Here is a 22747-nt window from a genome sequence, read left to right as displayed (position 1 = left end):
CCCTGTCTATTGTGCAATACACAACTGTTTCAACCCACACCACAACCAGTAGGAAATGCTCACTACAGACTTGATTTCTAAGTGTGACTATTTTACTTAACACCTGCTAAAAAATGTAAGGATCTGATGAGCAGAGGGGGAAACTGCAAGACTTTTACTTTCCCTCCTCCACTTATTGGGGTAAAAAACACCATTTTAAAATTAAAACAAAAAAGTCAAGTGAAAGTGTGTGAAGCATGGTCTCATCATTTCAGGACATCTTTATTGATAGCAGGCATTAAGACCTTCATAGACTGGGGTCAGACAGACTTCACTAAATGCTGCACACAAATTGATCAGATGAGAAAGTGCAAAGGTTATTATGGTACAGATTTTTGATCCTAAAATTTATTTTCAGTCCTTATTATGGTTAAGGTATACAACAGCTTTCTGTGAGGGGGTGGTCTTTCACTCCCTTTTTATCGCTCTCTCTCTCTCTCTCTGTGTATATATATATATATATATATATATATATATATATGTGTGTGTGTGTGTGTGTGTGTGTGTGTGATGTATGTGTGTGTGTGCGTGCATTGATAAATGTTTTATTTATATATATATATATATATATATATATATATATATATATAACATTTATTAATTATTTTATTTTACGTCTGCCGCGGTGGTATGGCGGTAGCGTTGTTACCTCACAGCAAGAAGTTCTCCCGTTCGATTCTCGGCTTGGCTTGGGAGTGCCTTCTGTGTGGAGTCTGCATGTCCTCCCCGCGGTTGGGTAGAGTTCAAAAGACATGCGTGCATAAATGGGCATGCCTTCGTTGTAGGTTGGGCATCGAGCTGGCACCTCGGCGTTTCGGAAAAATCTACTGACAATCATTAGTGGACCAGAGTTCCGCTGTGGCGACCCCTTACCGGGAAAAAGCCGAAAGACAAACAACAACAACAACATTTGTTAATCGGGTAGAGTCTAGCTGGGCAAGTAGCCCGTTTTCAGCGGAGACCCAGGGAGATAAACTCCATAAGAAACAGTACAAAAAGATTACAAAAATTTTAAACAAATTTACAAACAATATACAAAAAGTTTGACTGTTGCCAACAATCACAATTTACAAAAAGACGAATGTAAAAACAGAAAACATTGCATTTCTTAAGCCTTACTACAGACAGTAATATGAAACTCATTAGATATATAACTAAAAACCATTGTGGTGTTTTCATTTGGTAGAAGTAAGACAAGAAGATAGCAGAATAGAAAACATTTGACCGAAGGCACGAGAAACTAGCCAGGAGTATTACAGCAACATAGTCATTGTTTAGTAAGGTATTCTTTTTGGAGTTTTTTTAAAGCTATGACGAGCTGTGTTTTTTAAGATATTCTGAGGTAATAGGTTCCACTGTTTGGCTACTTTGAAGGAGAAGAGAGAGTCACCAAAGTAACTATGGGACTTTGCAACCTTGAGTACAAGTTTATCTGATGATCTAAGGGCCCTGGGCTTGGTATTTAGTTGCACTAGGCTGGAGAGTGCAGGGCAGTTTTCAGGTTTGTGAATAATAGTGGGCAGTGGTGAGCTGATTGAGCAATAACAGACTGAGAAATTCAAGCCAGTGTAATGATGGGTCCTGTTGGGTATATTAGCAGCAAATTTTGCTATTTTGTTATAGCAGGAATCAAGTGGATGTAAATCAGACTTGAGCAGGTTAGTGAAAAGTTGAGAAGAGTAGATAGGAGGTGGGATCTGTCTGTGGCTGGTCTGGCATTTTGAGTAAAGTAAGGTTTGGCCATATATAGAGCACCAAGTTTGATGTGCACTTTCTTAATTGTGAGTGATATGCGTTTATTGAATGTTAGGTTGTTGTCTATTGTGACACCAAGTAGTTTTGTTTGGTTAACTGGTTCTATTATAATGTCATTAGTGGAGTAGATGGAGAGAGGTGGTGGTTTTGCTTTGGATTTCCTGTTAGAGAAGATCATTCATTTTGTTTTGTTTGGGTTTAGGATGAGTCGAAGTTCATTTAGGTAATTTCCAATATCTAGAAATGACTTTTGCAGTTTATGTTGGAGTTCTTGGGGTGTGGGAGCAGAGCAAATAAGAGTAGTGTCGTCAGGATATTGAATGATAGAAGCAGATTTAGTGGCGGTGTTTAGACTATTTGTGAATATAATAAAAAGGAGAGGGCCAAAGATGGAACCCTGAGGAACCCCAACAGAGACTGGCAGGAGTGTGGAGAGTTTATTATCCCATTTAGTTGCCTGTTGTCGATTAGTAAGGTAGCTAACGAGCCAGTTAAGAGCTGAAGAGTTGAGGTTGAAGGAGGCTAGAGTGTTGAGTAGTAGTTGGTGGGATACCGTGTCAAAAGCTTTGGACATATCAAGGAATATAGTAGAGACTAGTTGTCCATTGTTTTTGAGGAGGTTGATGTAGCTAGTGACACTTATGAGGGCTGTGGAGGTACTGTGTTTTGGATGGAATCCGTGCTGTGAACTAGATAAGAGGTTATTTGTAGTGAGGTGGTCTAGAAGCTGCTTATGGATACATTTCTCTAAGATTTTGGCTAGGGGTGAGAGAATGGCAATGGGCCAATAATTAGAGAGATCTTTAGATGGGCCTCCCTTGTGGAAGGGGATTGATATGGGATATTTTCCATAGTATGGGGACATATTGTTCTGCGATGGAACGATTGATTAGGATAGATACGGGATAGGTGATGGAGCTTGCAGCAGTTTTTAAGAAGTCATTAGGGAGTTGATCAGCTTCTAGACAGGTTGGTTTTAGTTTTGATAGGAACTTTTTGACATAAGAGGTTTCTATGGGCTTAAAAGAGAAGTACTTGGGTTTAGAGTTAGTAGAGATAGGCACTGTAAGGGGTTGGTTAGATTTGTTGTTGTTTAAAAGTGAGGTGATAGTTGTAATGAAATGAGAGTTAAATTGGGATGATATATTTGTTGTAGATGGTGCAGAGGTAGAGGTTTTGCCAGGGTTGAGGAGGTAGTTAAGGTTTTGCCAACATTTTTGTGGGTTATTTATGTGTTTTTGCTGACAAGCTAGAAAATATTTTTTGTCAGATAATATTTGCTTCTTAGTTGTTTGTAAAAGGTGAGGTTTTCTAAGGTTTTGGAGGTTTGATAAGCAGTCCAGGCTCTATCCCTTTGTTTAATAAGAGATTTAGCATCTTTGGTTATCCAAGGTAGGTTTTTGGGTTTGGAGTGAATTCTTCTTGTTGGAGCAAAGTTATTAAGGATGTTGAGGAAGGTATCATTAAAATATTGTACAGCTTGGTCTAGGTGGAGTGATTTTAGAGGTGACCAGTTGCAGTTTTGAAGTAGGGAATTTAAGATGGTGGGAAAAAATTTCTTTTGTTACATATGTGTTTGAAAATGATATTACAGGGGGAGTGAATGCATTTCCTTAGAAGAAAGGTAGGAGAGTGATCACTGAGAGAATCGGAGAGGCACCCAGCATGGTGGGCAAAGTTGGGCTTATTGGTTAGTATCCATTCTAGAATAGATTCTTTCCTAGTGTGTTTATCGATTCTAGTGGGGAAGTTTATAGTTTGGGTGAAATTGAATAAATTCATAAAATTGGAGGGGTTGTCAGATCAGCAGGATAGCCAGTCTAAGTTGCAATCACCTAGCACTATAGTTTATTGGTTGAAAGTAGAGGATGCCCAAGATAGAAGACTTTCAATGGTAGGTAGATTATTTCCTGGTAGTAGGTAGGAGGCAATAATTATGATGATTTTATACGGATTTACTTCAAATCGGGTAGTTAGAATTTCTGCTTTAATAGAACTGGAGGAGTACAGATTCATTTTTCAATTTTGAGGAAATTTTTATATATGATGGCAATGCCTCCACCACGCTTGTTCAGCCTATCTTGTCTAATAATATTATAACCACTAGTGATTATTTCCTCATCTTTAATGTGGGGTTTTAGCCATGTTTCTGTAATAATTAGTATATCAGGAGTGTAGGTAGTTAGGGCTACGTGAAATTTACTAGTTTTTTTGTGATACTTCTGAGGTTAAAATTAGCTATGAGCAAGTCTGATTTGGAATTTTTTTTAGGGGAAGAAGGTGGAGGGTAGTATTATCAGGTATGGTGGGTGTTACTGGGTGGGGTGGGAGTAGCTGTGTGGTCCTGGGTTAGGATGTATGTCAGCTTGGAGTTTGACTTCTGTTAGTGAGTACAGACAGAAACAGAGTTTGAACTTGGATATTAGTCGATATAAGAAATCTGGATAGGAAGGAGGGTTGTGGGTATGGACATATTTATAGTGGAAGAGCAATATGTTAGAGTTAGTGTAGAGGTTAGAACAGATGTGAAAGTGGACATCAGGTTTTGTATGGTATGTAATAGTGGGGAGTGTAGGAGAGGGGTAATGTGTTATGTTTGATGTGATGAAGGTAGTGGAGTGGGAGGCTAGGTAGATGGTAATGAGTAGGAGAGAGTTGCTCAAGAGTGGTGATAACTGACATGGTGAAATAGTAGGGAAATAGGAGAACAATATGGGTGGGTTGGTGTCTGCAGTTTAGTAGTACTGATACAGTGATGTGGAGACTGTTATATGAGACAATAGGGGAGACTGTGATATATGAGGGATGAAATAATGGTCAGTGCGGTGGGATGGGAGAAAGTGAAAAAAAAGGATTGTGTGCGTGTTGGAATAAGGTAGCTGCAAAATTTTAGGATAATGAGTTAGAAAGGTGTGGTTTAGGTTAGTAAGTGTAAGGAAAGTTTATATTTATATATACAGAGACAGATGTACCTGTCAGTAGACCAATCACAATCTACTGACAGACAGAAGAGTGAAAGACCAATGGCAGAAGTTAGAAGAGGAAGAGTGACAGAATGCTGAAACATCCAGTTAAACCAAATGTTTTGGAATTTAGGAAGTGTGTCTGTGTTAGTCTATGAGGGTAAGGATTAGGAAAGGGATAAGCATCTTAATATGCCAAGGGGACTGATGCGTGTGAGCATGGGTGTATGAGTTTTGTTTAGTATCACTCTTTGGGAAAGATGACTTTGAATTGGAGTTATGGATAGTACACTAGTAAGGTGGTGGACTTATTTTGGTAAAAAAAATACTTCAGTTTTCTTGGAGCAACCTGCTTTTAATTTCATTTGCATATACCGGATCGGTCGAGGCCCGGGTTAACAACGACCGCCACCAGTACTGTTAGCCAACAGGGTGCTGGCGGAAATTGGGCTACTGTTGGCCGAAGGAGAAGAGGAGGGCGAAGGCGTGCCCGAAGGCAGGAAGAGAGGAGGAAGGTTAGGAGTGTAGCAGTGAGGGTAGGAACTTTGAATGTTGGCAGTATAACTGGTATAGGAAGAGAGCTAGCTGATATGATGGAGAGAAGGAAGGTTGATATATTGTGCATGCAAGAGACCAGATGGAAGGGAAGTAAGGCCAGGTGTTTAGGAAATGGGTTCAAATTGTTCTATCATGGTGTGGATGGCAGGAGAAATGGGGTAGGGGTTATACTAAAGGAACAATATGCCAAGAGTGTTTTAGACGTGAAGAGAGTGTCTGACAGAGTGATGTTTATGAAGCTCGAAATTGATGGTGTAATGATGAATGTTGTTAGTGCATATGCTCCACAAGTTGGGTGTGCGATGGATGAGAAAGAAATTTTGGAGTGAGTTGGATGAAGTTGTGGTGAGTGTACCCAAGGGTGAGAGACTGGTGACTGGAGCGGACTTTAATGGGCATGTTGGTGAACTGAACAGAGGGGATGAGGAAGTGATGGGTAGGTATGGTGTTAAGGAGAGGAATGCAGAAGGTCAGATGATTGTGGATTTTGCGAAAAGGATGGACATGGCTGTGGTGAATACGTATTTTAAGAAGAGGGAGGAGCATATGGTGACGTACAAGAGTGGAGGAAGATGCACACAGGTGGATTATATCCTATGTAGGAGGGCCAGTCTGAAGGAGATTGGAGGCTGTAAAGTGGTGGCAGGGGAAAGTGTAGTTAAGCAGCATAGAATGGTCGTCTGTAGGATGACGTTGGTGATCAAGAAGAGGAGGAGGAGTGTGAAAGCAGTGCCAAGGATTAAATGGTGGAAGTTAAAAAAGGGTGATTGTGAAGTGGAGTTTAGGGAAGAGTTAAGACAGGCACTGGGAGGCAGTGGTGAGTTACCGAATAGCTGGGTAACTACAGCAGAACTAGTAAGGATGACTGCTAGAAAGGTGCTTGGTGTGACATCTGGACAGAGGAAGGAGGACAAGGAGACCTGGTGGTGGAATGAGGAAGTACAGGAGAGTATACAGAGGAAGAGGCTGGCGAAGAAGAAGTGGGATTGTCAAAGAGATGATGAAAGTAGACATGAGTATAAGGACATGAGGCGCATGGCAAAGAGAGAGGTGGCAAAAGCTAAGGATAAGACGTATGGAGAGTTGTACGAGAGACTGGACACTAAAGAGGGAGAAAAGGACCTGTACTGATTGGCTAGACAGAGGGACAGACCTGGGAAAGATATGCAGCAAGTAAGGGTGATAAAGGATAGTGAGGGGAAAGGTACTCACAAGAGAGGAGAGTGTGTTGAGTAGAAGGCAAGAGTATTTTGAGAGGCTGATGAATGAAGAGAATGAGAGAGAGAAGGTTGGATGATGTGGGGATAGTGAATCAGGAAGTGAAACAGATTAGCAAGGAGGAAGTAAGGACAGCTATGAAGAGGATGAAGAATGGAAAGGCTGTTGGCCCAGACGACATCCCAATGGAAGTATGTAGGTGCTTAGGAGAAATGGCAGTGGAATTTTTAACTAGATTGTTTAATGAAATTTTGGAAAGTCAGAGGATGCCTGAGGAGTGGAGAAAAAGTGTTTTGGTACCTATCTTTAAGAATAAGGGTGATGTGGTGAGCTGCAGTAACTACAGAGGGATAAAATTGATCAGTCACAGCTTGAAGTTATGGGAGAGAGTAGTAGAAGCTAGGTTAAGAAGGGAGATGATGATTAGTGATCAGCAGTATGGTTTCATGCCAGGAAAGAGCACTACAGATGCGATGTTTGCTCTGAGAGTGTTATTGGAGAAATACAGAGAAGGTCAGAAGGAGTTGCATTGTGTCTTTGTAGACTTGGAGAAAGCATATGACAGGGTGCCTAGAGAAGAGTTGTGGTATTGTATGAGGAAGTCGGGAGTGGCAGAAAAGTATGTAAGAGTGGTACAGGATATGTATGAGGGTAGTGTGACAGTGGTGAGGACTGCAGTGGGAGTGACAGATCCGTTTAAGGTGGAGGTGGGATTACATCAAGGATCAGCTCTGAGTCCTTTCTTATTTGCAGTGGTGATGGACAGGTTGACAGATGAGATGAGACAGGAGGCCCCGTGGACTATGATGTTTGCAGATGACATTGTGATCTGTAGTGAGAGTAGGAATCAGGTTGATGAGACTCTGGAGAGGTGGAGATATGCTCTAGAGAGCAGAGGAATGAAGGTCAGCAGGGCTAAGACAGAATATATGTGTGTAAATGAGAGGGAGGGTAGAGGAATGGTGAGGATGCAAGGAGTAGAGTTGGTAAAGGTGGACGAGTTTAAGTACTTGGGATCAACAGTTCAGAGTAATGGTGAATGTGGAAGAGAGGTGAAGAAGAGAGTACAGGCAGGGTGGAATGGGTGGAGAAGAGCGTCAGGAGTGATTTGTGACAGACGGGTACCAGTAAGAGTGAAAGGGAAGGTCTACAAGACAGTAGTGAGACCAGCTATGTTATATGGGTTGGAGACAGTGGCATTGACAAAAAGGCAGGAGTCAGAGCTGGATGTGGCACTCGGTGTGACTAGGATGGATAGGATTAGGAATCAGTATATTAGAGGGTCAGTTCATGTTGGACAGTTTGGAGACAAAGCAAGAGAGACGAGATTGCATTGGTTTGGACATGTGCTGAGGAGGGATGATGGGTATATTGAGAAAAAGATGCTAAGAATGGAGCTGCCAGGTAAGAGGAAAAGAGGAAGGCCTAAGATAAGGTTTATGGACGTGGTGAGAGAGGACATGCAGGTGGTTGGTGTGACAGAGCAAGATGCAGAGGATAGGAAGAAATGGAAAGAGATGATCCGCTGTGACGACCCCTAACGGGAAAAGCTGAAAGATGATGATGATATACTAGACTGTATTTTTTAATACTGGTGGTCTTAACTGCTTCAGTTTTACACAACAAACAAAACACAATGTGTTACTGAAACTGTGGTCAGTGAGGGAATAGTAAATTAACGTAATTTGTTGTGCTTGATTCTGTTTTGTATTTTTGAATATTCTGAGTGCTTCTTTAGCTATGTGCAGATGTTGTTCTTTGGAATTCACATGATGCATGCATATGTATGTGTTTGCGCTTGCATACAGAGATACATACATCTACATATATGGGCGTCATTCACTTTGTTGATTTTGCAGCTCCTCGACAGAAGAAATTACTTTGAAAATGCAGTTGAGTTTTTTGTTAGTCAAATGTGGAAGATGATGTAAGTAATGGGGTTCAATTCACACAGGTAAGGCGTGTGTGGGTTTGGGATACTAATGCTGAAAGCATAGCTCTCAACTGTCCAGATTTTTGCATCATATTTTGGTCTACTCCTCATAAAATTTGTGGTTTTCTGGAAAATCTTTGAGGACTTAATTCATTAAATAATGATAGACATTGCAGTTTCAGACTTCATATCTTTCTGAAAATGTGCACAAATGCAAAATCTCTTATTCTAGCAATAAGTTTATAAGCGCAATATTTAAAATCTGTCCCTGTTTTTGGGCCTTTGTCCCCCGTTATTTTTGGCTTTGTTTAGATTTCTTGTGCTAAGAAGTTGAAAGGTATGGCTGAAAGTTTCAGACATAGGATCATAGATAGCTATTAGACTATTGGCCCAGAGGCTGTTACAAGCCTAGCCAAGAATCTAGCCCTTGTTCGCCCAAGTCAGCACCCAATGTTCCTGTCCAGCAGGGACACAGGTGGAATGCCAGGAGTGTATTTCTTTTCCCTATCCAGTTATTCAGGTTGCACTTAAAAAGGGATATACTGAAAGTTTTGGCATTAATGGGTGGGAGTGTTTGTGTGACTTTTGTGGGTTAAGGTTAGTTTAAGGGCTAAGTAAGGGAATAGATCTGGTTATGTGTTTTGGTGGATGTGGTATGTCTGTGTCTTCTGTAGTGTAGTTAAACAACACACTATCTACACAGTGCTGTAGATATGTGCTTTTATCAAACTCTTCATCTAGGTCTACTGTGAGGATACATTTTGTACATCTATACAACTACATATATAATACACAGACAAAATTGTATGTTAATATGAATTCTATCTATTGTGTAATGAATGAAATATATTGGACTGTAGATTTAAGAACAGCACATCAACACTCCACCACACACACACAAATTCCATACATACATATATATATATATATATATATATATATATATATATATATATATATATATACATATATATATAGGTAGATGCAAACCTCTCTGTCTGTCTATCTATTTATCTATCAGTAATGCATGCATCTGTCAATTTTACTATGGCAGAGTTTTAGATATTTTAATTTATCTTGCACCAGTGATTTATTTTATTACTCCTAAATAAAACAGTTTGTGGCAGCACTTGTGAGGAAGCAAATTTAACACATTGTGAGTCTTAGTATGTCAACATCTCCTGCACTCTTAGTTAAATGGCTAAATTACTGCATGAAAAGAGACATAGAGGAGCTCTCTGATTATGTAGCCCAGGCAGGTATGACCCTAACCCTGAGCAGTATCCTTCCTTCACCAAGAATGATGCCACAATATAGAGACAAGATGATCAGCTTTAACAATTGGCTTAATGTCTGGTGTCATTCAAAGGGGATCCAGTGTCTGTCTGCCTGGGATGACATGCTTGACAAGCCACGCTGCTTCGCAAGGGACGGCTTGCACCTGTCACCCCTGGGATTCCGGATATTGGCTAAGGCTCTTGCCACCCCCATAGTGCCTTTAGGCAAGGCTCAAATTCTAAACCTACCACCCTAGAAAACAAAATGGGAAGAAATTGAGGGTAATGCTGCTCAATGCCAGAAGTCTAAATCTCAAAATGCACGCACTCGAGGCCCTTCTCAGTATGGAGAACATCGATGTCTGTGCTGTAACTGAAACCTGGTTCAAGGCTCCTGAGAGCACCCGGCACTATTAGGTTTTACCTCATATCATGCGTTCCGCCCCAAAACCCGGACCACTCCACAAAAGGAGGGGTGTATCCATATTCATAAAGGATACTCACACCTCCAGGTTGGTGGCAACGCATGAAGTTCGGAAACCATCCAGGTGCAACTAACAATAGGCAAAACTGCTCTACAAATTGTAGCATGCTACAGGCCACCCTCTCAAACTCAGGAACCCCACACAGCCTTCCTGAAGACACTGGAGGGTATAAATGTATCTCCAAACACCATCATATTGGGTGACTTCAACTACCCGAATATAGACTGGGAACATTACTCAAGCCCTAACTTTCTAGCCCAACGGTTCCTGGAGTTCATAAATTCAAATGCCATGGAACAGCTAGTCACTGTTCCCACGAGAGGAGAAAATATACTAGATCTCATTGTCACAAACATGGGGACAAAATGCTCCACACCGAAGTATATCCTCATTGGTGAGATCTGATCATAAACTAATCTCACTTGAAATCCACATCCCCCGCCCACCCCAAACAAAAAAGACCATAGTGAAGAACTTCTCTAAAGCAAACTTCACACTACTCAAGACTGGTGTGGTATCCTTCAAAGCCCCTGAGTCAGAGGAAACCACAACCCAAGCTGCGGAAGCCCTTACAAATGCCTTCTATGAACACCTCCAGGACTGCATGGATCAGGCAATCCCAAATAAAACCAAGACTCTTTCCACAAAGGGCAAACGTCCAGTCTGGTGGACCCCAGCCATTAACAAACTTTACAATAAGAGGAGAAAGCTATTACATGATAGAACAAAATCCATAAAAGGGAAGTCACCCCTGATCATTATTAGTAAAAAAATACGAGCACTCATAAAATCAACTAAGGCCAATTTTGAGAGAAAAATTGCCATGGATTCAAAGGACAATCATAAGGCCTTTTCAGCTATGTTAGGAACCTGGGTGGAAACTCACAGATATGCTCAGAATTAGTCCAAAATGATACAAAATCACTGAACCCACAGACATTGCCAACATACTGGCAGACAGGTTCAGTGCAAACTTCACCCCTCTCCCCTAAAGGAGAGATAACTATCCCAGCCGAGTGTAGCCTCCCGGACATCTCAAATGCGCAGGTGAAAGCTGCTCTCTAAAGCTAAAAACACAGCATCAATGGGACCGGATGGTGTCCCCGGCTGTGTGCTACACGAGCTAAATGAGGAATTAAACCCGCATAAGGCAGCTGTTTAATCTCAGCCTTACCACAGGATACGTGCCCAAGGAGTGGCGACGGCAACTGTGGTCCCACTCCACAAAGGTGGCGCCTCACGGACCCTGGTAATTACCGCCCATAAGCTTAACAAGTCTAGTCTGCAAAGCTATGGAGAGGATCATAATGGAGCTCATAAACAAAGATATAGGGGACTTGCAGACATTGGACCCGACCCAGTTTGGCTTTGTCAAGGGAAGATCATGCCTTTTGAACTTGGTCGACTTCTTGAAATAGTCACCAAGGCCATTGATGAGGGAAAGGCAGTCCATACAGCCTACCTTGACCTTGCAAAGGCTTTCGACGCAATACCCCACTCGGGTATTGTAGAAAAACTTACCAGCTTAAATGTAAACCCATATGTCACAAGATGGGTTGCAAACTGGCTTAAGGACAGAACCCACAGGGTTAGAGTTGCTGGCGCTGTGTCAGACTCCAAGCCGGTCACAAGTGGTGTCCCACAGGGCTCGGTCCTTGGCCCCTATTGTTTGGCATCTACTTCTCAGAAGTACAGGCCAACATGGGAGGACTTTGGCTGACAAAGTTTGCAGATGACTGCAAACTGGGCCATAGTGGAAAGTGCATCGGACACTGATATCCTTCAGAAGGGACTCACGGAAACAGATAGCTGGTGCCAGAGCCATGGCCTGAAGTTAAACGCCAAAAATGTATAGTCATACCCTTCGGGAAAAACAAGGTAACCCCAAGCTACCATATAGGTGGCAATCCACTAAGCACAGAAGAGGTTATCAGGGACCTGGGGACCCAGGTTGACAGTGGCCTTTCTTTTGACACTCACATTGCTAAAGTGGTTAGAAAGACCTTCTACATTGCCCACCTGATCATGAAGGGATTCACATCCAGATCTAGTGAGGTCATTGTTCCCTGTACTCTTCACTTATCAGACCAATGATCGAGTACAATGCCCCATTCGGGATGTATCTCACCCGACATCTGCAGCAATTGGAGAGACCCCAAAAGTTCCTCACCAAAAGGATAAAGGGACTCCAAAATCTGTCATATGCTGCCAGATTGAAGAAACTCCAGCTCTATTCAGTCGCATACCGTCTGCTCAGAGGTGACATGTGCCTGACATACAAGGCCATGTCCAACCCGGAATTAATGGACATGCTCCACCTCTAAAAATCCAAATCCACCAAAACCACTAGAGCAAGCGACTTAAACCTTAGCACGGATATAAATAGGACGTGCTGGAGGGATAGATTTATCACTCAGAGACTCCCTATGCTGTGGAATAAAATCCCGGTCCATGTGAGGCAGAGCACCTCGCTGACTCTGTTCAAGAGAAATCTAGACCTGTGGATGGGAGATCGTAGGTTTACCCCGGGAATCATCTCTGGGTCACTGCTGGACAGAGGCACAACAAACTAATGGGCACAGTATTTTTTCATATAAGGGGTGGCGTAAGCCACAATAATTTGGGCTAGGCTTATAAATGCCTTAGGGCAGATAGCCTAGTATAAACCTATGAACCTATGAACCTATGAAGGTTATGAAGGCTGCGCATAGTTAAAGGCATACAAATTACTTACCCTGCGTGGAGAAAGAGAGAAAGCCAGAGTCTGTAAAACTGGTCAGGAACATCTGGATTTAGGAAAGGTAGCAACCCACACACATCATCCATGCAGTGTACCTAACAAAAGAAAAAACACAGTTGTGAAAGTAAGACAGAAGTTTCATGGCAGTTAAAGACAATATAAGCTAGGAATGACCAGTAATACAACATTATGAAGCAGAAAGTGATTAATTCTGTTTTAATATGTTTTAATATTACAATAGTATATATGTAATCTGACTGACTTTTTTTTTTTTTTTTTAGTTTTGCCATTTTAGTCTGAACTAATCTTTTTATGTTAGTAAAACTGTGCTCAAGTGGGTCCTCAGTCTACAGCTTGCTGGGGATAACAGTAGCCAATCAGCTGGCCATTCTTACTGTTTCTGTGGTAGGCAGGTTCAATTGTAGCTGATCAAAAGTAGATTTTGAAGACTATTTTATTTTTTTATATATTTTTTATGGGGCAAGCACCCCCACCTACATTTCAAAAAGGTTTCCCTCCTCTTGCACTCCAGTCTAAGGATGAGGCCCCCTGAGTCACTGTGATTTGGGACAAGGTCAAAATCTGACCACATTTACCTGTTTTGCTGAAGCATGTTTCAGCCAGGTACTACTTACAGAGTACTTGACATTTCACACTACAGTCTAGATATTTTCTTTGCTCATAAATCAGTCTGCTCTGTGAAATTGGGATTTTTTTCTTTTCTCCCTACAATGATGGTGGTCTTCCCTACAGTGATCATCAGTTTTCCCTCTTGGTCATCCTATTGATTTACTCAGTCCATCTAAAGAGTAAGAACCTACAGGCCTGTTCATTACCCTATGAGGTGACAGTCTAGCACTGAGAGCTAGGCTGTCATTTGCTGAAGGACAGGAAAAGTTTTTGGCTATGTTTCTCTCCCCTCCCTTTGCAAAAGTCATGAATGCTGATAATGAGGGTCCTTAGGGTGTGCATATATGCTCTCACACATGCTGATCACTAGTATGCAGCATAATGCTTAATGAAAGTGGGTCAACTATTCTTGCTATAGAAATCACCTGCACCCCCCCCACACTAGACTGATGTGCTGTCTCCTTCTCCTTCTCTCGCAACATCTCCTATGCTACATCCTGTAAACCTGGGTTGCTAGTTGAACCAAGTCATATAGTACAAAGTTAGGACTTTTTACAAACAGAATTCATCCTAACATGACCCTAACACCAAGAGTATGACAGAGATGAAATGATTTTTGTTTTTTCTGCTAACCCCCCCCTCCCACATCCCTTCCTTCTTCCTGTACATTGCTAGTATGTTTATAGAGTTGTATATCCACAGCTGACATCACAGCAAACTAAACTCCTTAAGTCAAGTCATAGTGCTTGCTGTGATACTATTGAGCTCCATAAACTCTTCTGGTCAAGGTGTACAGCCAGGTGAAACATGAATCTGGCATGCCCACCCAGAAGCAGCAGCCTGAGCTCAGTCTAGAATGTTGACCACCACCATGACTGTGCAGGATCTGCTGGGGGGCTCTTTGGCTAGCTGCTACGTAATTCAAGAACCTGATGACATAATTTGAAATGTATTCCATAAGCTCAAGTGTAAGTTTTCACTCTGTCATTTCACTGTTTCCTGAAGATCACCTCTCTCATTCACATCCTGAAGCACCTTTTGTGGTTGGAACTATGAAATGTATTGTGTAGTTATGCATGATAAAGCTGCAGTACTGGTATACCCACTGACAGCACCATGCAGGTGAGGGTCCTGTCCTTGCATTTTTTGTGAAAGCTATGGGCTATGCTATTAAAACTACCTCTGGAGGTTTCTGACTTCTGTCTCACTAGGTGGAGGATCCTCTTTTGTCTCTCCAGTCTCCCTCTTGCAGGAAGTGCTGCCTTGTCCATTTTTTAAAGAAAGGGAGGAGTCAGCAGGTCCCTTTCCTTTACCTTCTCTGAGCCTTTCCTGGCAAAAGTCCTTTTCATAACCTGAGTTACTGGTATTCCAGATGAACAGCCAGCTAATACATCAGTAGGTAAACTTATATATTAACCAAAACTGTTAAGTCTCAGAAACTGCCACAATAAATCGTACAAACCTGTTTAGAGACTTATTTAAAGCTAACAGATCATCTTACCAAAACTGACAGAAAAAAAGTGAGAGACTGGTATTTGCTAAGGTCTATCTTTTTTTTGGCGGGTGGGGGGGGGGGGTGAGGGGGTGCTGTCCACTGTTTATATGTTCAACACTTTTACACTTTTTCCCCTGTGGTATTCATGGTATGTTATAAGAGACACACTTGCATTTTTTCATCAACAGTGCTTTGTAAATCTGTTTTGACCTCTGAACTTAGTGGTTGTACTGGTGGTGTTTGCTCCTCAATACTTTCCAGTGGAAGTCACCCACACAACCAGAAATTATTTGTATCTTTAATGAATGCTGTTGTCTTTCAGAATGAATTAAACAAAGTAATTCTACAGAATGTCTACCATTAATGCAAAGCCTACAAACTGGGTGCCTGTTGAAATTCTAAGGAACACAGCTGTAATCCTCAGATTAGTAGTACTAAAGTTGAGGTTGTTTTACTTTTGAGACACTGCACTATCTGAGTTAGTATATTACATAAGTGACAGGAATATTGAGGGTGAGGAGGGCAAGCCCCCCCCCCCCCCCCACACACACACACAAACACCTTAACAGCATTACAGCAAGGTTAGATTCTTGTATTTATTTGTTAATTTCACTTTTTCACAGTTATGGGTCTTGTACTTATGACTGGAGACTTTAATTGAAATTGTAAAAGCAGAACCTCTGATATGACCTTTTCACTCAAGTTCAGCAATCTTGGAGATGGCTTATAGTAGTGTTGTTGGGAATATGGGGTATTGGGGAGTATCCCCTGAAGAATGAAACCAATTCAAAATTTTCACAGTTGGGAGAGTTGGCAGTTATGGGTTTTGTATTTTCAGTAGGTGAGTAATTACACATAATTACTCTGAAGTTTAATCCTGCACTAGAAACAAACAGTCTCCGTGGTAGCAAGCAAGTTGTAAAACATTTGGCACTGCCTCACAGACAACAGCCATGAGCAAAGTGTGCCTCTGTTTTTGTAAGAGCTTTAACGCTGTAATATACATTTCACACTATCACACACTCACACACACACGATTGTGACAGCATGAAGAGTGCTGCTTTACCATCCAGTATCAGATTATAGAGCAGTAGCAGTGAAAGTTGCTTAACAAATCTCTAAGCATCTTTCTTACATGAGAAAGGTGTGAGTTGTTTTTCTTCAGATTTCAGAGGATAATTGCAGTGCTCAATGTACTACAGATATTACACATTAGTAACTTTGTTTTTGTCTATAGCAGACCATCAGACACATGTATTAAAATAGTGACTTAAAAAACATTACTTGTCCATACCTGTGAGCATAGAGTGGCTTCTTCATGGAAATAGCCCTTCATGAAGACACAATACTCCCGGGATGTGATTTCACACCTAAAACATAAAACATAATATTATAACTTTATTCTTCTTAATTTGTATATAAAGAAATTATTTTGGTGTGGCTAAAAATAAATATATTTAAAGAATAAAAAAAAACATTCTGTTGGGACTGGTGAGGAACATACAATGATGATGAGTCAGCAGTTTGTTTGCTCAATGCAACATTAATGGGGCTCTGCTTAAGTACATAAAGATAGGCAGGTGCATAAACATATACGTATGCTAACATAGACACATGGAAGCATCCACATATACACGCATATAATACATGTGTGTATATGTGTAAACACAAATATGTATGTGTACATTCTTGCCTGCCCACACTGAAACAGAGTCAGCCTTCTGCTTTTAAAGGTGCACACCTCACAATACCACCAACAATGGGTATCAACTAAAATTCTTGAAAACCATTAAATTCTGGATGCCATCAGCAATATCCTTCCATCCATCCAATCAGCGATATATTACTCAAAAACATTTAACCATGCAGTAAAGAATGTCATTATTACTCAACTTTGAAAAGGTACTAAAGACTGAACAACCCAAAATAACAAGGCAAAAGTGCTAAAAATCATAGAAGGTTGGGTAGCAGAATGTATCCAGTCATGGCTCTACAACAAACAATACTGCTATCAGTCCTGGATGTAAAAGACTTTTGATGAAACTGGTAGCTTATTCCATCTTACTTTGAAACATTGCCACTTGGTACAAACCCTTGCCTGTGCAAATGAATTAAGAAAAAAATGGCCAAATGTAGAGAGATAGTGAATTATGTAGCAGTGTGGAGTTCTTAAAAAATATTACTGTGTATGTAATTTTCTATTTCCATCCTTGGTATAGGCTAGAATTCAGAAAAGCTACCACGAGTGGTACCAAACATTGGCAAATTTCCAGTGGGGGGTAGCCTTTTCTGATTCACAAACAGGTCCATCACAGTGATTTTACATGTTCAGTATAATCACTGGGCTGGGCTGTCCTAACTGCTCATGAGGCATTTTGGGGGGAGTGCCTTATTCTGATTAACCATATGCCCTCCATTGGAAATGCCTCTACTTAGGCTAGTTATGCATAAATTAGCACATGGGAGATCACATAAAAAGTAAGATCAGGACAGGAAGTGGTGATGGTGGGGTGTGAGTGTGTATATGTGTGTAGCAATGTGTGCGCATCTGTAGGGTATTAGTGGTCTCAGATGAGTGCATGGATATGTGTGCTTGCTTGGGTGGTCGCAGTATGGAGGTTAATGAGGAGATTGGTACAGCAGGGATGAGTGTGTGGGTATGTGTGTGTCTATGAGTATGTTAGGGTGAGGTGGGATGTCTCATGTATATTGAATGTGTGTGTGTGTGTGTGTGTGTGTGTGTGTGTGTGTGTGTGTGTGTGTGTGTGTGTGTGTGTGTGTGTGTGTGTGTGTGTAAGTGTGCATGTGAGACTGCCTGTCCATGTGTGTGCGTGTACAAGTATGACTGCCCATGTGTATGTGTGCATGCATGCATGTGTATGTGTGTGTTTGCATTAATATCTCAATACGTGTGTGGGGGGGTACCATACCTCTCAATGCCCATGCTCAAGCCTTCCAGATGAAAAATCTAACATAATTTCAACAGCAAACTTTTAACCAACTATGTGATTCAGAGACAGTAGTTTGCTAAATCACACTTAACACCATTTTCAAAGAGCTAACAATATGTAACAAGGGGTTGTTGAGTTACAGCCCTCACAACATTCAATATCCTTTGTGACACATTTTACAACAAAATCTATATTAAATGCAAATTAATCTACTGTTCTCAAACTACTCAGTCAGCAAACTGTTAAACTTATTTCAACAGCTTTGTTTTTGGCAAACTAGTGAACAACCCTGGTGCTTTGATGCTGTCTAGCTTAAGTGAAGGTGGAATCTGCCAGATGCCTTGACACGTGTAAGAGAATTCTGTGGCAATTTACCCTGCCTTAGAACTGACAGTTGCACTCCTTAATGAAATTCCTTGCATATCATGAGCTGTATTTAGCTTTAGTTTTATGTCCTTTTGATTTTTTTCTGGTCCACCTCTTTAACCTCTGGCCTGAATGGCCCTACTTGTCCTTAGTCGTACACTCTTCACAATCGTTGAGACTAACTGGTATTTTTACCTGTCATCAGATGAATTTTCCCTCTTCAGGGAGAAATCACTTTGTGGCTTTGACTGCAGGTGCCTGTGAGTAGTTGGGGCAGCACTTTTTATTCTTGACAGTAACAATGTGGGGACCACCCTGGTTAAGAACAAAATGTAATAAACCATCAACCAGGAAGAAATAGTTTGTATCTTGGAAGATAAGGGCATTGTTGGATCTACAACTGCATATATTTCTAGGCAGATGGAGTAATGTGGGAATTATGGATGAAGGTACATTTAGGTAGACGGGGAGGATCTGGAGCTATGACTAGAAGTGCTTGAACTCTGAAAGTACTTCTGGATAGATGGGACACTGCTGGAGCTACAACTGCAAGTGCTTCTGGGTAGATGGGTCAGTGTTGGATATATGACTTGATATGTTTCTGGGTAGATGAGGCAATGTTGTGTAGCTACGATTGCAGGTACATCTGGAAAAATGGGGCAGCGGTGGACCAAGGACTGCAGGAGCTTCTAAGCAGGTGGGGCAATGCTGCAGCTACATGTAAGGAGGCAATAAAGCCATCATATAGCAGGTCAGCAATAATGAACTGCCTCAATTTTGGCAATTTGGATATAGAGCAGTAGAAGAGGTTAGGAGATTCCTGAATGCTTGTAAGCATCCTCCCCAATTGGCAAGAAAGTGCAGTACAATGTCTGCTGTGCTGGGCTAGTGCATGTAAGCATTTTTGTATACCCACTATCCTAGAGTGCTATATACTGCTTGCTACTGTACAAAACCTGGATCCCTTCTCCAGATGGAATTGCCATGACAGAATTCTGCCAAACCTTCCCCTGAGATGGGTAACTCTGTTTGTCACTCAGTTCCCTTCCCCCAGTTTGGGTCCGCCAGTACCCAGATCATTAGTCGACCCCATGTCATTTGAGGTGCAGTCAGGGTCAAAATATTTACACTAAAGAATTAGTTTAGGTCAGGGTTGCTTTTTTACATCCCCTAAGGTATGAGTACACATACACAGCCAATTGTGACACACAAGAACAGTCCTGCACATGTCTGTCTTGTTTGTTTGCAATACCATTGTACAGACCAAGCCACTACACTGAATGTCTTAGTCTCCAATGGGTTTCACTGCAACAACTTGGCCCATACCCTCCATGAGATCCAAGAGCTGGATGTCAACCTCTTAGTCTCACTCACTACCTACTCTGATCCTGAATCAGTAGCTGAACTTGGGTCACTTGCCTTGTAAGTAAACACCCTGTCCCTATGCCAAGGGGCCATTTGCTTCTGTAGAAATTCATCTCAATTTAAGAGGCTCTTAGGACTTTCTCTAAATGACAGTTTGTAATGCACATTGTACAGACTGGAATGCTTATTCTGGTCACCACTAATGGTAGTTTTAATGTCTTCCTGAAGATTCATATAATGAACAATTACTTACAGAAAATATGGGTGTGCTAACATGTGGTGACACTGATACCACAGCATGTAGAGAATGGGAAGACTAGGAATTACTGCATTTTATTTCATAGAAACCTGAGGCATCATGCACATTTTGGCAAATGACTGAACTCCTGAGAAGTGATCTTTTCAGGTTCAGCATCATTAAACATGTTGAGTGTATACTTGTCTCTGAGGTCAGCTAACACTGAGTGAAATGAAAGGGTAAGTTATTATTTCAGGAAAATTTGTTTTTACTTTGAGTTTCTGTAACCATGGAGATACCATAGGCGGGGGAGCAACAACCATATTTTTGGGATGCAGGGGGATACACCCCCTGCAAAAATACATTGCTTTGAAATACTTTGTGACCTGAGCAGCAATCATTATGGATCAGCGTAGAAGATTATATGTGCTTAAGGCACTGTGCTGGACTAAGAAACATAATCAAAAAACAAAAAGGATACCCCCTTAAAAAAAATCTTTTTGGCCAACAGCCAAGGATAAGACTGCCACCTGGGGTCAATAATGCATCTGACCTGTAAAGTTATATGATTATTCTGGCATATAATGATTATCTTGGGTATGAGGGCTGTACTTTATAGGCTAATGACCACCAGGGCCTTTATAAGCCTAGCATTTGCATCCCCTTGTAACATGTGCATCATAATTGGGAGTGGGAGGCATTTGTTTGAAGGTTACTAAAAATTATGTGGGGGAGTATGTTAGTTAGGGAATGTTTACTGTTGGCCTATGTGCATAAGAGACATGAGAGCCAGCTCAGGAATTAATTTATGATTACCCATCCAATGTTAGTTACAGAATGTTTACTGTCAGCCTCTATATATAAGATACATGGGGGCCAACCCAGGGATGAATTTGAGATTTCCCATCCAATGGTCAAGATTAAATTAAGTTTGAATAGGGTTAACAATAGACATGGATCTGGATCCTTTGAGTTACATATCTGTTTCGCTAGCATGTTCTATTGATGTTGCAAGCAAAGTTCAAATCCTTGGATCTAGTGTTTCTGGTACTGCTAATTTTGTGCATGAGCAAAAGCTCCATCAGGTCTGGATCTAGGGATGCTTTATACACCAACACAGATTGAAATTTAACAGCCTGTAGGAGACAGAGACAGGGCTCTAGGTGGTCTGTATAGGATAGTGTATTAACACCCTGGATTCTCTTGGTGAGGAACCTCTATGGGTATTCCAGCTGTTGCATATGCTTAAGTCAGATGAATGTCAAAGGGGGCATTGTACTTAATGATGGTCTGATAAAGGAGGAATAGAGTGTTATTATAACTTCCTTGGACCTGGATGCCATACCCTTGCTTATAAGTTAGGCAACATAGAATGTTTTTCTTACTAACTTGGCTACATGTTGGTTAAAGGCCAGATTACTGTCTCTCGAATTGTGTAATTGCTTTATTTGCTGTAGTATTGTTGTATATCCTTCTCAATCTGTATTAATTGTTGTATTTGGACTATTTTATTTTAAATATTTTCCTTTCTCATTTGTATAACAATCATTACTACCTGCTGTACCTATATTGCTACTGTTTCATGTATATTTTTGGCTTTTTTGGAGCTTTTCTCCCCAGGACTCCATTGAAAACGGGTTCTTTATGGCCCAATGGACTATCCTGGTAAACCAACTGCAATAAATAATAAATAAATAAATATGCTCCCAGATCTCTAACTACTAGGCTAGCTCTTAGGGATGTCTCATCAATGGAATAATTTGTCTGGGTAGACGTTTTCCCAAAAGGCACTATAATGCACTTCTTTGCACTGAGTTTTAATCCATTGCTTTGGCACCAGTCATTTGTCTGTGTTAGTCCCTCCTGCAGGAGATTAGTGTCAAGAGGAAAATTTATGATAGCCCCCAACTTGCAGTTGTCTGTGAACTTGGTGTGCCACAGGCCCTTGACATTAGTCTTGACTTCCAAGAAGTAGATGGCAAATAGGAGTGGGTCCAGCACGGAGCCTTGAGGTACTCCACTGGTGACCTGCTCTTGCTGCAGGTGGTCTCACCAATCCTGACTTCTTGGACCCTATCTGTGAACCAGTTGGGGTATTCTGTTGAATGCCTTAGCCAGGTCCAGGTAGGTGGCAGGCACCACTTTACCTTCATCCATTGCCTTGGTTACCTTCTCAAAGAGGTCTACCAGGTTAAGTAGGCATGACCTTCCTTTCACAAAACCAAAGTTGGATGAGTCCAGTGTTTAAAGATTGCCAGTGTCTTTGATCATTTCCATGATAACCCATTTCATGACTTTGCATATTAGACTAGTCAGACAAATGGGTCTGTAGTTTCTGGAGTCAGTTGATGGTCCACCCTATTGAAGGTGGCAACTGTTGCCATCATTCATTTTCTTGGCACGCAGCCTGTTATGAGGCTGTAGTTGAAAAGTGATTCAAGTGGTTCTGATGGGTCATGTTTCAGGCTATTTAGGAAGGCAATCTGGGATACTGTCAGGTCCCACTAAGGCTGTGTTTTTACCCTAGTGAGCACTGCTATGACATGCTCCCTGATGATAGTTGGGAAGGTTATGCTGGTAGGGATTTCACAAGGAGGGGGGTAAAGTTTGAGCTGAATTTGTTGGCCATCGGATTTGCTATGTCACTCTGCACAATGAGGATGGCACCTTTTACTACCAGTTTTGCACACTGTTGCATATTACCTTTGAGGCTTTGGACATAGCTGTAGAAGGT

At 41.4% G+C, this 22747-nt stretch overlaps 1 protein-coding gene across 7 annotated transcripts in view; it reads right to left on the bottom strand.

Moving 5' to 3' along the window:
* The window catches only part of RHBDF1 (rhomboid 5 homolog 1), a 1247410-nt gene that overhangs the window by 32442 nt on the left and 1192221 nt on the right, over window positions 1-22747 (bottom strand). For all 7 annotated transcript variants that reach the window (XM_044089448.1, XM_044089447.1, XM_044089451.1 and 4 more), the window contains 2 exons: window positions 16388-16463; window positions 12963-13063 (listed from right to left, as the gene is read on the bottom strand). In XM_044089448.1, coding sequence (XP_043945383.1) covers window positions 12963-13063; window positions 16388-16463 — 177 coding nt within the window. The remainder of the gene's footprint in view (window positions 1-12962; window positions 13064-16387; window positions 16464-22747) is intronic.

Source organism: Protopterus annectens, chromosome 12.part0 (assembly GCF_019279795.1).
Source record: "Protopterus annectens isolate FY-2018-M chromosome 12.part0, PAN1.0, whole genome shotgun sequence".
Lineage (NCBI taxonomy): Eukaryota > Metazoa > Chordata > Ceratodontiformes > Protopteridae > Protopterus > Protopterus annectens.
Note: the sequence above shows the minus strand (reverse complement) of the source record. Positions and strands in the feature narration are given on the sequence as shown.